The sequence below is a fragment of the Leptonychotes weddellii genome, chromosome 13 (genome assembly GCF_054177405.1).
Source record: "Leptonychotes weddellii isolate Sample4059 chromosome 13, ASM5417740v2, whole genome shotgun sequence".
Classification (NCBI taxonomy): Eukaryota; Metazoa; Chordata; class Mammalia; order Carnivora; family Phocidae; genus Leptonychotes; species Leptonychotes weddellii.
The window spans coordinates 16,205,436-16,220,281 of NC_138381.1; the positions used below are offsets into that span (position 1 = coordinate 16,205,436).

The window sequence follows — 14,846 nt, forward strand, 5'->3', positions numbered from 1 at the left end:
TTTTTTTTTTAAAAGATTTTATTTATTTATTTGAGACAGAGAGAATGAGATACAGAGAGCATGAGAGGGAGGAGGGTCAGAGGGAGAAGCAGACTCCCTGCCGAGCAGGGAGCCCGATGCGGGACTCGATCCCGGGACTCCAGGATCATGACCTGAGCCGAAGGCAGTCGCTTAACCAACTGAGCCACCCAGGCGCCCCAAAAGTAGCATTTATATATACTAACAACAAATAACTCCAAAAACGAAATAAAGAAAACCACCCCATTTACAATAGTATCAAAAACAATAAATACTTAGGAATAAATTTAACCAAGGATGTAAAAGATCTCTACTCTGAAAACTACAAGGCATTGATGAAAGAAACTGAAGAAGAGACAAATAAATGGAAAGGTATCCTGTGCTCATGGGTTGGAGAAATTAATATTTTTTTAAATGTCTACACTACCAAAAGCTATCTGCAGATTCAATGAAATCCACATCAAGATTCCAATAGCATTTTTTACAGAAGTAGAAAAAACAATTCTAAAATTTATAGGGAACCACAAAAGACCCCAAGTAGCCAAAGTGATCCTAAGAAAGGACAAAGCAGGAGGCATCACACTTCCTAATTTCAAGTTATACTATAATGCTAATCAAAAACAGTATGATACCAGCATAAAAACAGACACATAGACCAATAGAACAGAACTGAGAGCCCACAAGTAAATCCCAACATATGCAGCCAACTAGAATTTGACTAGGGAGCCAAGAATACTCAATGAAAAAGATGGTCTCTTCATTAAATGGTGCTGTGAAAACTGGATATCCATGTATAAAACAATGACACTAGACCTCTATCTTACACCACTCAGAAATTAACCCAAAATGGATGAAAGACCTTAATGTAAGATATGAAACCATAACAATCCTAGAAAAAAACATAGGAAAAAACTCCTTGACATGGGTCTTGGCAATAATTTTTTGGATATGACACCTAAAACATAAGCAATAAACTAAAAAATAAACAAGGGGGACTACATCAAACTAAAAAGCTTCTGAAGAGCAAAAACAAGTAAACAAAATCAACAAAATAAAAAGACAACTTGCAGAATCAAAATGCAAATCACAGATGTATCTGGATAAGGGGTCAATACCCAAAATATACAGGGAACTCATAAACTCAATATTAAAAAATAATAATATAATTTAAAAATGGGCAAAGGACTGGAGTAGACATTTGTCCAATGAAAACATACAAATGGCCAACAGGTACATTAAAAGATGCTCAACATCCCTAATCAGGGAAACGCATTTTAAACCCACAATGAGGTATCCCCTCTTGCCTGTTAGAATGACTGCCATCAAAAAGACAAGAGATAACAAATGCTGGTGTATACGTGAAGAAAAGGGAAACTTTGTGCACTCGTGGGGTTGGTAAATGATGGCAGGATTGTAAAATGATGCAGCCACCGTGGAAAACAACATAGAGGATCCTCAAAAAATTAAAAGTAGAACTACTGTATGATCCCACAATCCCACTTCTGAATATATATCAGAAGGAAACAAAAGCACGACATCAAAGAGATATCTGTACCCACATGTTCATAAGAGCATTATTTATAATAGCCAAGACATAGAAATAATCTAAGTGTCCACTGATGGATGAATGGATAAAGCAGTTGTGGTGTAGTGTGCGTATACATATACACAAAGGAATATTATTTATCCATAAAAAATGTGGAAGTCCTGCCATTTGGATAGACCTCGAGGGCATCATGCTAAGTTAAATAAGTCAGAGAAAGATAAAACTGTATGATCTCATTTATATGTGGAATCTAATAACAAACAAAAAACCCAAAGTCATAGAAAAAGAAACCAGATTTGTGGTTACCGCAGGTGGGTACAGGGCGGGAGGGGAGATGAATGAAGGATGTGTAAAGATACAACTTCCAGTTACAAGTAAGTACAAGGAATGTCACGTACAACATGAAGACTGTAGTTTACACTGCTGTATGATATACATGAAAGTGTTTAGAGAGGAAATCCTAAGAGTACTCATCATGAGGAAAAGAATTTTTTTCTTTTACTTTGTATCTATATAAAATGATGGATGTTAATTAAACTTACGTGGTAAGCGTTTCACGATATACATAAGTGAAATCATTAACTTAGTGCTGTATATCAATTACATAATAAAACTATAAAAAATGAAGATATACATATGGCAAAATAACACATGAAGAGATGCTCAACATTATTAGTCATTAGGGAAACGTATGAGGAGGAATACAAAGGAGCATGAGAAAGCTGTTTGGGGTGAGGAATATGCTATCTTGACTGTGGTGATGGTTTGACAGGCATATCAATATGCTAAAACATACCAAACTGCACACTTTAAATATGTGCAGTTTGTTATATATCATTTGTATTTCAAAAGAAGCTGTTTTAAAGAAAGAAAGAAGTTGGGATGAGCACTGGGTGTCATATGTAAGTGATGAATCACTAAATTCTACTCCTGATGTTAACACTATATGTTAACCAACTTGAATTTAAGTGAGAAAAAAAAAAAAAAAGGAAATAAGTGACTTTAAAAATGGAATTATCTTTTCATTCATAAAGTTTATAAAGTTTTGAACAGTATTAATATTTTACCTATTCCAAAAATGAAATTAAAAAATCAAAATTCTTTTTAAGCCAAAGAACAGTAGTTGGAGTTCATATTTTTCCTGCTTACGCTACATAGCCTCTCAAAATGAGAATCTCCCTAGCCTACACATTTCCCACTAGACCAGAAACCCTGAGCTCTTTACTCTGCCCTCCTGGATGACTGAGAATCCCAAGAGATGGTTACCCACTGAGAGGTGTGTTTTGTTAGGCCATTTATATGCAAATGTTGTCCTAGCCCTCAGAAGAGTCTGGGTAACATCTTAAGGTCATGGAAAATAAGCAGAAGTTCCAATAAAATTGAAAAAATGTGCCAGATTCAGAGACCAATATATATATTATATATAATAAATAATTTTAAACTAAATATGGTTTGTATGTTAAAAAAAAAAAACACCACCACCAAAGACCAGTGTAGATTTGCCTCTATGCTGCCGAATCAATTATCAGCTAAGATGACCTCAGTAAGTAAGATGCTTAGGAAGAAATAACCCTCAGTTTTTCAATCATCAGGAATTTGGCCTCAAAACTTGAATAAAATTAGAATGCATTTATTGACAATAAATATAAGAGGAAAGGGATCTAACATGGAAAGAAATCCAAACCTCCTGACCAAGCTTTGTGGTTAAAAGCCCAGGGTGCTCCTGCCAAATTCAGGATATGTCACTCACTCTGGATAACTTGCTTATGATCTCCAGTTGGGAGTGATTATTAATGCTCCTTTGGCCCCTGATGCTATTAAACAACAGCAACCATTCTGGAAATGTGGTCACAGCCCTGGAATGCCTCCCTGTTTCTTTTTCACTTGAGAATGAAAGATACCGGATTTGGCCTGTGAAGCCAACATGGGAGAGTCCTTTACTCCAGCATTTCTCATCAGGAATCAATTCTCCCAGGTGCTGAGAATCAACCTTATAAAACAGAGGTCTGATACCAGAGGGGGCCCTTGGGCTCAACAACAGAAACTGACAAGAAGCCAAATGGGAGTTCCAGGCAAGGCTTTACTGGGGCTTCTGCCCCAGCACAAGGGAGACAGCAGCACAAAGGGAAGAGCCCTGAGGTTTTTCAGGCTGGCTCCCTGAAGAGAGGTCAGGGAGAGCTTTTAAAGAGACTGAGGCAGGAAAAGGGTGACATATGAACACGGAGAGGTGGGGAATTTTCAGCTCTCAGCACTTAAAGGTCTTGCTTCTTAGGCAGGACATGTCTAATAAGCATGTTAAATCTCTACCCCTGGGCGGGATTTTTATTATAATGAGGGAGAAAGTCAGCCCTGGGGTCCATCTAGGTGCAGACTGGCGTGGCCTGGTCTTTGTAGTCAGCATCTTCCTTTCAGTAAGCATCTTCCCACTGCACTCCTGCAAGATAAACTACTCAAGAGGCATAGAGTTTTCGTCTTTTTTTTTTTCCTTATGGAGGTGGTCAAGGAACGCTGGATTTTGTGGTCAGGGTTGAGGGGACCCCAGTCCAGTCCCTCCTCTGTCTCATCTTCAGAACCTGCTTCCTGATGAGTGGGGGCTCCTGTTCCTTCCCCACCCTGGAGGGGTCTCGCTGACTGTTCTAATGATTTATAAGAACAGGGATCCTCCTGTAATGGTGTAGGTTGGAATCCTAGCACCACCATGATCTTGACTTGGAATTACTGAAGCCTGGAAGACACAAACTTCCAGAAGCTTAAAAACCCAGGGCCCCAACAGTAACAGCAATAAAATGGCCACTAAGGGTCCAATGAAAGGCAAGAACCAAGCACCATTTGGTAGGTACCCTCTACTGGAGTCCCAGGTGGTTTGGGCAATGGGGTTGTTAAAATTTTGTAGCCTGTTGGAGGACGATGTCAGCCTTTGGTTCCACCTCTCCAGAAACATTACTGAAGCAACAAGATGTATTTGCAATAGCACCTATTCCTCCTTGTTCAGCTAGTAAATAATCCAAGGCTAACCGGTGATCTAAGACCAACCACAGAAGCCAGAGAATCTAATGATTTTTGTATGACTTTAAAATCCTGTCCTGTTTCAGCCACTACCATGGACACAGTATCTGACTGCACTGTTGTAAATTAATTACCCAGCCAGTCGCATCAAGGAACCAACCAAGGTAACTATCCTGGCAATCAGCAGACACACTGCTCATCTGGACCTTCATGGTGATAGCTGAGTGCTCTGGGGGTTATTGGAGAATACTTTAATATCCTCGGGGTGGGGAGGGGGGTGCAATATATTCCACAGTCTGATCACCTCTAGTATGGTTAATATCAAGGGACTGAACCACTATCCCCTTCCCATCTACCCCTTCCAGGAACATTACTCCCTTAGCTAGACATAAGAGTCCTGGGTAGGGTGGGTGTTAGGGGGCTGCCACAAGGAGTACTTGTATTTGTCTCTCTGGTTTTCAGTGTTGGCAGTCCAGGACACCTGTGACCCTGTGTAACAGGCCGGGTAACTACGCCACCATGGCCATATCTTCCAGATCTCATGGCGTGTCTGAACTGCAGTTGGTCATAGTGCACATAAGGGGGAACAGGGATCCGGCATGGGGTTAACTACACCTTTTGGTGGGCAGGTTCCTCTTGTCTGGTTACAGATGGGGGTCCTGCAAGGAGCATAAGAGGTGTTACGTGTGGGTAACACTGGTTTACCAGGTCAGGGCTGATGGATTAAAACGTTTTGTGGTGGTCAGGTTAACGGGTGCTGGGGGGATGCAGAGGACTGGGTTCATATGAGACGTACTGGCTCTGGAAATGGGGTGTTTTGGGACCAAGAACTATTCTGTGGGGTACCCCTACCAGACTCTGCCTCTGTTATTATAGACCCTGAAGGCCTTCTCCACCAAGTTTGACAGTGGAGCCCAAGGGCCAGCCTCCCACTTTTGTACTTTTCTCCTAACATTTGGAGCCGACTGTGTAATACACACACAGCAATACCCTTGGTTCTGCGCACTCTAGCTCTGGGTCAGCATCCTTTCTCAATGTCTCTGTTACCCAGCTCAGAGACCGCCAGGTTCCCATCCTTCCCATGAGTAATTTCTCTAACCTTGTCCTCATTTGCAAGTTTTATCATACACCTTTTAATCCCTTCGGACAAACAAGCAATACAATGCCTCATTCTAGTTTGGTCAATAGGACACTGACGTCCTGCCAGGTCAGTGAGAACATCAGCACTAATCTGACAAACTCATCCCTAAACTTACCAGGATTTTCTGAAAATCTACCAAACCTTTCTTTGCATATCCCTAGGTGTCTCACAGAGAAAGGGACACGTACTCTAGTACTTGCCCCATTCTCATTAACCACCTCCTGTAGGGGAAAGAGACCCTGACGTGGTGGTGAGGTAGAGGAGGGAACTAGCTTGGAGCCTGGCTGGGATCCCATTGGGGATAGTGCTGGGGGCTCCAGTTTGGGCGGTTCTGGTGCTTCAGGAGCCTGACTAGGGTAAAGTGGGGGTTTAGGGGCTGAAGGGAGTGTTGGAGCAGGAGGCTGAGGGGAGCCAGCTGGGACCTGAAAAGGAGATTCTGAATGGAGACAGTCTGGCAGTGGCTGGACGAGAAGATCCATGAGCAAATCTCGCTCTGAATTCTTTGGAGTTGGGGTAGAGATGGAGGCCACACATATACCCCAGGAGTCCTGCCCGCCTGGGTCTTGGTACAGTTTTGTAAAGGCCTGTATGTAAAGGATCTCTCCCCACTTTTGAGACCATTTACCGAACAGATGCAACTGTAAAATAGAATTAAAGTTAAGGGACCCATTTGGTGGCCATTTCTTTTGATCACCCAAAGTGTACTGGGGCCAAGCCAAGCTACAAAAGAAAACTAATTTCTTTTTTTTCAGGGCATTTAATTTGAATTGGTCCAATTATTAAGAATGCAACCCAAGAGGAAGAGGAAGTCTTTTGGAATCCTCTGAGCATTTCCCATATTTACAAATAAATCTGGTGTGCTACTATCAAAGAAGTAAGCTGGGTGGGGCTTCCAGGATCCAGCATCTTACGGATACATGCCCAGTCCCGGTTACTATGGGAATAAAGGCTGTGTATAAGAGAGAGACAAGCAAGCATAGAGAATGGAGGGGATCCAGCAGTTCTGAAATGTGTGTCCCAGCAATCTCCTCAATTTCCTCAATCTCACACCAAGTCCATGTCCTGCTCAATCTCAACCCGAACTTCCTTTGGGCTGAAAAATAATTAATAAGGTGGCTAACCAGACAGGCAGAAAGAGAGAAAACAGATTTTAGGGTCAGAGAGAGCTTGTGCCCATGTACTATTTAGGGGGTCTTCACAGGACAATGAGACCTAACCTGGTGACAAATTCTTGACAAAAAAGCCCACCCTGCTCCTCTCCCCACAGATGGGGACAAAGGATTGAGAAGCACCCAGGAACTTTAAAGAGGGTAACAAGACAGGGAGTCTCCAGGTTGAAAGGGGCAGTGGGGGGAGGAGGGAGCTGAAAGAAGGAACTGTGTGTGTGTGTGGCCATTTCAACCCTCCTTTTTCTTGGGTGTCTATTCAGGCAACTCAGAACCAGGGAATAAGAGAAGGATAAAGAGAAAACATAAAGTTTCCTATGGCTATCATAAGTATACCTCCACCATGGTCACTAGTCCCCATCAGGGGGCAACAGTTTGACCAAGGTCTACACGGTGTGAGGCAGGCCTCTCCCACCTCTGCTGGTTAGTTACAGGCTGAGAGGAGCTAAGCTGTAGCTGTCTGGTAGGGGCCCCCACAGAGTATAAGGAGGGGAAGGAGCCTGGAAAAGAAGAGGGAGGTTAAAGGAGAAGGGAAGGAAATTGGGAAGGAAGGGAAGAGGGAAAAGCACTGACTGAATAAGAGTAGTGGGAATCCCAGGACACTGGAGGCAGACTTACTTAGCCCAGGGACATTGAAGCAGCCATGAAGGGATTGTGTCCAGCTGCCCCAATGGGTCCTAGACCCTCTCCCAGAGCGGGTGAAAGATCCCTGGGGTCCTTTTGTGGTCCCCAAAGAATTAGGATACTGAATCAGGCTCTTGTGCTCTCTACACCATAGAAATTGACAAGAGGCCAAACGGGAGTCCCTGCTCTGTCTCAGGTCGATTTGCTGACTGGGAATCATCTTGCAGTTTCATTATAAAATGGTTCTGCTTAGCTAAACTGTGTAATGAATAAGCCAATCTATGGAAATCCTGTAGGAGGATTCCAGTTACCATCAGCTTTGGGACTCCCACGTATCTTCAGCTTCCTTATTTAAATTCTACGTGATCAGGGGCGCCTGGGTGGCTCAGTCGTTAAGCGTCTGCCTTCGGCTCAGGTCACGATCCCAGGGTCCTGGGATCGAGCCCCGCATCGGGCTCCCTGCTCAGTGGGAAGCCTGCTGCTCCCTCTTCCACTTCCCCTGCTTGTGTTCCCTCTCTCGCTGTATCTCTCTCTGTCAAATAAATTAATAAAATCTTTAAAAAAATCTCAACTGCTAAAAAAAAATAAATTCTATGTGATCAACACAGAAATTTATGCTTATTGGAGAGTTTAATAAAGGTAACACAATGGACTATTTTTTTTTTAAAGATTTTATTTATTCATTTGAGACACAGAGATATATATAGAGAGAGAGCATGAGCAGTGGGAGAAGCAAAGGAAGAGGGAGAAGCAGACTCCCCGCCGAGCCAGGAGCCCAATGTGGGGCTCGATCCCAGGACCCTGGGATCATGACCTGAGCCGAAGGCAGACACTCAACCATCTGAGCCACCCAGGTGCCCCCACAATGGACTATTTTTAAAGGGAGAATTTTGGTTCAAGTTTCTGAAAAACTTGCATCAAGACTTCATCACAGCAAACATCTTGAATAAATGTGGACCCAGAAGAGTTTTTTTTAAATTGACTGGATTTGGGTAAGACTTGGGATATTTCTCAGGATTTTGTGGCTTGGCGTGAAAATACTTTTACGACCTGCTCCTACAGAAAAAAACAAAACAAAATAAAAACGCTGATAAACTAAGAAATCATCAGCTGGGCCTGAGACTCCATGGAGACTCACTAGGGCCCCAGCTCCTGCCAAATGGACAGAGTGATCGTTCTTCAAACTAACCTAGAGATTAGTTCTTCCTCATTGCTTTCAGAGAACACAATTCTGCTTGTGTACCCAGCTTCTTCTCCATTTTACTGTCTTCACCTTTTTTTTTTTTTAAGATTTTATTTATTTGTTTGACAGAGAGAGAGAGACAGCGAGAGAGGGAACACAAGCAGGGGGAGTGGGAGAGGGAGAAGCAGACTTCCCGCCGAGCCGGGAGCCCGATGCGGGGCTCGATCCCAGGACCCTGGGATCATGACCTGAGCCGAAGGCAGACGCTTAACGACTGAGCCACCCAGGCACCCCGTCTTCACCTTTCTTAAAGGCTATTCCAGCCTGGTGATTCTGTATGGGCATTGGGGTGGATCCTGAGAGCAAAAGGAAATCATGGAAGGTTGCCAACTGGAAAATGCAATGGTTGGGTTTATTTTTTAAGTGTTTTCCTGGGCTGGAATGGAGATTAGCTTGGGGAGCTGTGGAGATCCAGGAGACCCCAGAGGAGCTGTCAGGAGAGAGGATACTACATGCATTGTCCTAGAAGGAAAGCATAGGTGTTGAATAGGGAAGTTTGAGGGAAGTAAAGGAGGACAAGCAGAGAGCTCCTATTTAACAGTTTGAAGCAAGAACCAGATCATTTGCTGAGAGGTGGGGCAGTGAGAAGGATCTGCAGATTCTGAGACATGCTGAATCCCGAATTCCTGAGACTTTCAGGAAGTGAAGAGGGAGTGGGTGAAGGTGGAAATGGGGCAGGTCTACCAACAACCCTCAGCAGTCTGGTCCAAGGCTTGAAGATTTGATTCACGTAGAATCATGAAACAAGAGATTAACAATGATTATTAATACCATTTCTACCCTAACCAGAAGGCTTACTGGATGCCAAGTATATACTAGGCATATATACTTGATCTCATATCAACCTCACAACAACCTTTCCAGAAGATTATCATTTTACAGTGGAAAAATGTGGCTCATGGAGGTGAAGGAACCTGGTCAGGGTCAGAGAAGCAGAACTGAAGAGTCTGGTATCCTATGTACGCAGCTGGCTTTAGAGCCCCAGGTACAGAGTTGTCATTATTCACCTCCTTACAGGGAAGCATCTAGCAGGACTTTATAATGACTTCACTTTTTTCTTTTTTAAGGGAGAGAGTATAGATTAGGTGCTTATAAACGAGCAGTTCACAAACATGAAGGAGCTGGAAATCACTGAAATAAACTAACGAGCAAACCTAAGTGCTTAAACTTTACCATGAAAAGGAAAGTTACGTTTACGATTCCTTAAACTGAAGAATTTCATCGTAGTAACTCCCACTTTTTGTTTGCAGTTTCAAGCCGGTTTTAAACAGGACGGAGAATTTTGGATTGCTGGACGACTCGCTAATTACCAGAACCCCGGGCCTCCCCTCCCCCCACCCTGCCCCCGTTCCCCGCCTGGGGATCAGTAAAGGAGCCTCAGGGGTGCTTACAGTGATGTTTGCCTCTTCTCTCTCCGGAGACTCTTTTGAGGAGCAAATCGCTAGGTGCACGAGAGGACACTACAAACACTTGCGGGTTTGCTCCGAAATGGTGCCCGAAAAGCAGCGGTCCCGCGACAGCAGCGAGGCCGAGAGCTTCCTCCCACACCTCGAGGTGATGGGGGGAGGCGCGAAGCAGGACCAGGTGCGCGAGAGGCAGAAATGGCCGGAGACAACATGGCGCCGCCGGCGTCGCGCGCCCTGAGCTCAAACAAGCAGTCGGCTACGGTGGCCCATGAGGGCCATTACACCCTTAGGATAGCGACTCGCATCTGGTGCCTGGAGAGAAATGGGTGTCAACCCAGACTGGGACATCCCTGAGTGGCGCAGAGACGGACAGTCGAGGACCACGAGAAGGGGGCGCCCCCAGCTGGCCAGAGTCGGATGAGCAGACAGAAGAGCAATGCCATTCATTTTCATTTCATTTCACTCATCCGGTTTGTTCTTGGAAGTGACCCTTTCGGTGATACTGCAAGGAAAGCTCTGCTTCTGGAGGGAGGTTGGACTAAATGAGACTGTCGGCCAAACACTTAGTGCATGAAGGGCAGTCCAATGACAGTTTCTTAGTGCCACCTGACTGGAGCCACATGCAGCCAGCTTGCGGCAAAGGAGCCGGGCGAGTAAATACCCCAATCTTACTATCCTCCCTCTTGCTCTCCTGCCTGTGCTCCCCGCTAGCTGTATCTGACCAGAAGACAGCACGTTGATGCGGTCCCCATTAGTCAGCCTCTGGGAGCCCAGGGCAGGGTGAAGAGGAGAAATTCATCCAGCTGGCCTGTGGCAGGCAACCCCTAAGATGGTTCCCACTGAGCTCCACCACCTGGTATTCACCCCCTTGTGTAGCCCTCTCCCGTGTTGTACTATGGTTGGTCTGTGTGACCAATAGAATAAGTATAAATGATGAAATGTCACCTCACTAATCGGGTTACAAGAGGAACTGCATCTTGGGTGTTGGTCGAAGTGGAAGGCAGCTTTCTAAGCTGGCCACCTCGACCTCACCTCCTAATAGTCATGCCCTGGTGTAAAACCCTTTCTTTGCGTGTAGGCTGGACCAGGTGACGGGATTCAAATAAGCAGAATATGGTGAAAGTTAGGGATGTCACTTCTGAGAGTAGGCTACAAATGACTGTGGCCTCCATCTTGTTTGCTTGCTCTGATGAAGCTAGCTGCCTGATGGAGAGGCCCACGTGGCAAAGAACTGAGGCCAACACTCAGCTGAGTGAGCGTGATAGAGGATCTATCCCCGGTGACACTTAAGAATCTTAAAAGTATGATGCCTGCAGTCCCAGCTGACACCTGGATAGCAGCCTTTTGAGAGACCCAGAGCCAGAGTCCCCAGATTCCTGGTCCACAGACAACACGAGAAGCCAAATGTTGCTTGAAGTTTGGGGGTCATTTATTATACAATAGGTAACTAATAGAGCTTTCTTTCTCTCTGATCACTTGCTTTGGGAGATGTCAGCTATCCCGTCATTAGAAGCGCTATGGGGAGCCCGCCCCACAAAGAACCTAGGCCTTCTGCCAGCCCTATGAGTGAGCCTGGTAGCAGATCCTCACCTAGCCAAGGTTCAGAAGACTGTAGCCCCTGCCCACAGCTTGATTCAGGAGACCCTGAGACCGAATCCCCAGCAAAGCCACCCCTGGATTCCTCACTTTCAGAAACTGAAGTAATGAATGTTCGTTGTCTTAAGCTCCAAAGTTTGGGGTAATTTGCTTTGCAGCAACAGTTAACGATTATGTGTGTGAGAAAACACAAAAAGTTAGCAAAGAGGAAAAAAGGGAAGTCCATCAAATTGGGTGAAATACTCTGGAAGAAAGTATTTGGTTCATATTCTCCAGAGTCTGAACCTATGTATGGAGTTATTTTTAGTTTCTTTCATAACATATAAGTTTTCCTTTGACTCAAGGACAAACTCTGGTATTCCACTCAACGGAGAATGATAATGTTAGCTACCCTTTATTTAGTATCTATCATGTGCTGGACAGTGAATTTACATCATCCTTCATAAATAGGGAAATTGAAGCTTAGGTTAAGTAATCTATCCCAAAGCACAGTTAGTAAAAGGCAGAACCAGAATTCCGACCGGGTTTGAAGCCCTAGTTCTTTCCACATTATTATGGCCTCCCTAACAGCGATCATTGTAACTTTAAATAAAAATACCAATAATCCAAATCATAAATACAGAAGTACTGCTCCTCATCCATTTAAGTTACAAAGTTAAATGGCCTTGATATTTCACAACAGGCAATGCACATGAGATAGGACTATTCTTATGCCCCTAACACTCCCCCCCACCCCCGTGGCTGGTGCTCAATACATTTGATGATGACATTAATTCCACAAGCATTCCAACATTTGGGGATAAGGAACGAAATTTTTGGTCTCGATTCCAAAAGGGCCCCAGCGCACCTACAGCTGGGGGCGGAATTGGAGACTCAGCAGGGAAAGTAGGGAGGTGAGGACCGAGAGCAGAGACTGCAGCCCCTTCCGGGTCTAGGCGGCCACGGAGTCCCGGGGAGCCCGGCCCGGGGAAGCCCGAGCGCGTGGGGGCGGGGCGGCGGACCCGGAAGTTGCCTCTGTCCGGCTCAAAGATGGCTGCAGCAGTGACACCCGCCCACTTACCGTAATCCTCCTGTAACCAATGGCTACGCGACGCTTGGGTGACTCACTGGAGCGACCTATGCATGAAGTTCTGATGCAACGTCCTAGTCGAGGAAGCCGCCGGTGCACGTTGGGGTGACAGGGCGGCAGAGTCTTGGAGACGATGTCCTTGGAGGTGACCGGGCCGACCGCGGGGATGGTACTAGGTGAGTGAAGCCCGGAGATCCCGGGCTGTGTAAGTGTGCCGGTGCCCCTACGTGGGGCAGGAACCGAGCTGCGGCCGGTGGCCTGGCTTCCAGTGGGCGGTCCACCTCTGCACGTAAAAGCTAGGAGCGGGGGGAGGGGCCTGGACCCCAGCTGGACCCCGACTCGCTGGGTGGGGTTTTTCCCCGCTCGGGGGCCCCCTGTTTCCGGGGACTGGGATGGCGGCCGCTCCTCGCCCTGCCCCACTGCGAACAATCTGGTGATTCAGCTGAGACTTAGACCCCGCGAGGCACTATGAGACGTCAGAGTAGCCCCCAAATATGTAAGCTCTTCAAAGTGATCGTCCGGAAAGGACTCGTGAATTCTAATTCGCTTTCACACATCCTCATTTATATTGAGATTTCCAGGGAGACCGTATGGTGCAATAGAAAAAGGGAAAAAGGGACCAGGATTGATGTCAGTGTTCACACTTAATTAGTTGTAAGGCCTTCTGCAATTCGTTAAGCTCAGAGCTTCATTTCCTTTAAAGATCAGAAGGAACTGGTATTTATTTGACATCGGTGCACTCTCACTGGGATATCTGATTTGTATGTGTTACTTAATGTCGTCCTCAGTACAGCCATTCAAGATGGGTATTGTTTTTTTCCCCTCACTTCGTAGACAAATAACGTCAGAAAGGTTAAGTGAATTCTTGAGGGTCACCCAGGCTTTTTAAGGTACAACATCCAAGATTCCAGTCTGGTCTGGCCACCTTCAAAGCCTTTATCAAGTAGCCGGAAGCAGTATCACAAATTAAAATCATCAAAGTGCGTTTTGAAAAGCCAGATTTGTAACTAGTATGTTTTTATGTGATAGATGTCACTGAAATAGGCGTGGGAAAGTAATCATGATATAGTTTCTTTTGGACTGTGGTAATTTTTACTAATCAGATGGCTTGTTCTGTTTACAAAAATAAAGAATGGATAAAATAGTTGCAGTATGAAGTGACTAATAATTACTGGCCAAATGAGTAACTTACTCTCCTTTTGTAAAACAGCAGAGCTCTATGTCTCCGATCGAGAGGGAAATGATGCTACCGGTGATGGAACCAAGGAGAAACCTTTTAAAACCGGCCTAAAGGTAGCGTCTCTTCTCGTTCGCAAAATGACTACATTTGTTAATGACTCGTGTCTATTAACATGTGACTCACCAATAACTTTATTTCAGGCACTAGATTTTGAAGAGAATTTTCAGAAAAGAGAAAATGAGGAATATATACAGCTATGTAGCTTTAAGAGTTTGGATGAACAAGTCTAAACATAAATTTGAATATTTTTAAAAGGTGTCTTCTTTTCTTCCTTATCATGCTAAGAGAGAATATGCTAAACTCACTTGAGGATTTTAGATCCTGAGAAATAATAGTACATTGGTAAATTAGCATTCTGTCTTCAAGCTCCAGACTCAGGAGTTACTGAGTGTCTGCTCTGAGAAATGGGTCCGTTCTTAGTGTACTGATATAAATTAGGTCTTTGAATCTCAAGGCTCAGGATCACATCCGGATTCTAGTGGTAAATTCACCAAGAGGCCTCTTAGGAGTCCATTTAGAAGAAATCTGGGCAGGGGCGCCTGGCTGGCTCAGTCGGTTAAGCATCTGCCTTCAGCTCAGGTCATGATCCCAGGGTCCTGGGATCGAGCCCCTTGTGTTCAGGCTCCCTGCTCAGCGGGAAGCCTGCTTCTCCCTCTCCCTCTGCCACTACCCTGCTTGTGCTCTCTCTCTGTCACGTAAATAAATAAAATTTCTTTTTAAAAAAGGAAGAAGAAATCTGGGCATGAACTTAGTGGGACTGGGGGAAGCTGAGTCTTACCTTTTAATTTTTA

General features: G+C 44.9%; 1 protein-coding gene and 1 long non-coding RNA gene across 4 annotated transcripts in view; one reads left to right on the top strand and one right to left on the bottom strand.

Moving 5' to 3' along the window:
* Positions 1-10,407, bottom strand: part of LOC115942203 (uncharacterized) — a 95,202-nt gene extending 84,795 nt beyond the window's left edge. The window contains exon 1 of one of the 2 annotated variants that reach the window (XR_014139576.1): positions 10,136-10,394. This is a non-coding gene — a long non-coding RNA (uncharacterized LOC115942203). Of the gene's footprint in view, positions 1-10,135 lie in introns of both variants that reach the window. The other variant, XR_014139577.1, reaches the window with a different exon arrangement.
* Positions 10,408-12,831: 2,424 nt separating this feature from the next.
* The window catches only part of NARS1 (asparaginyl-tRNA synthetase 1), a 15,894-nt gene continuing 13,879 nt past the window's right edge, over positions 12,832-14,846 (top strand). Inside the window, exons 1-2 of one of the 2 annotated variants that reach the window (XM_081801125.1) lie at positions 12,832-12,991; positions 14,026-14,108. In XM_081801125.1, coding sequence (XP_081657251.1) covers positions 12,949-12,991; positions 14,026-14,108 — 126 coding nt within the window. In that variant the 5' untranslated portion in view covers positions 12,832-12,948. The remainder of the gene's footprint in view (positions 12,992-14,025; positions 14,109-14,846) is intronic. The other variant, XM_081801126.1, reaches the window with a different exon arrangement.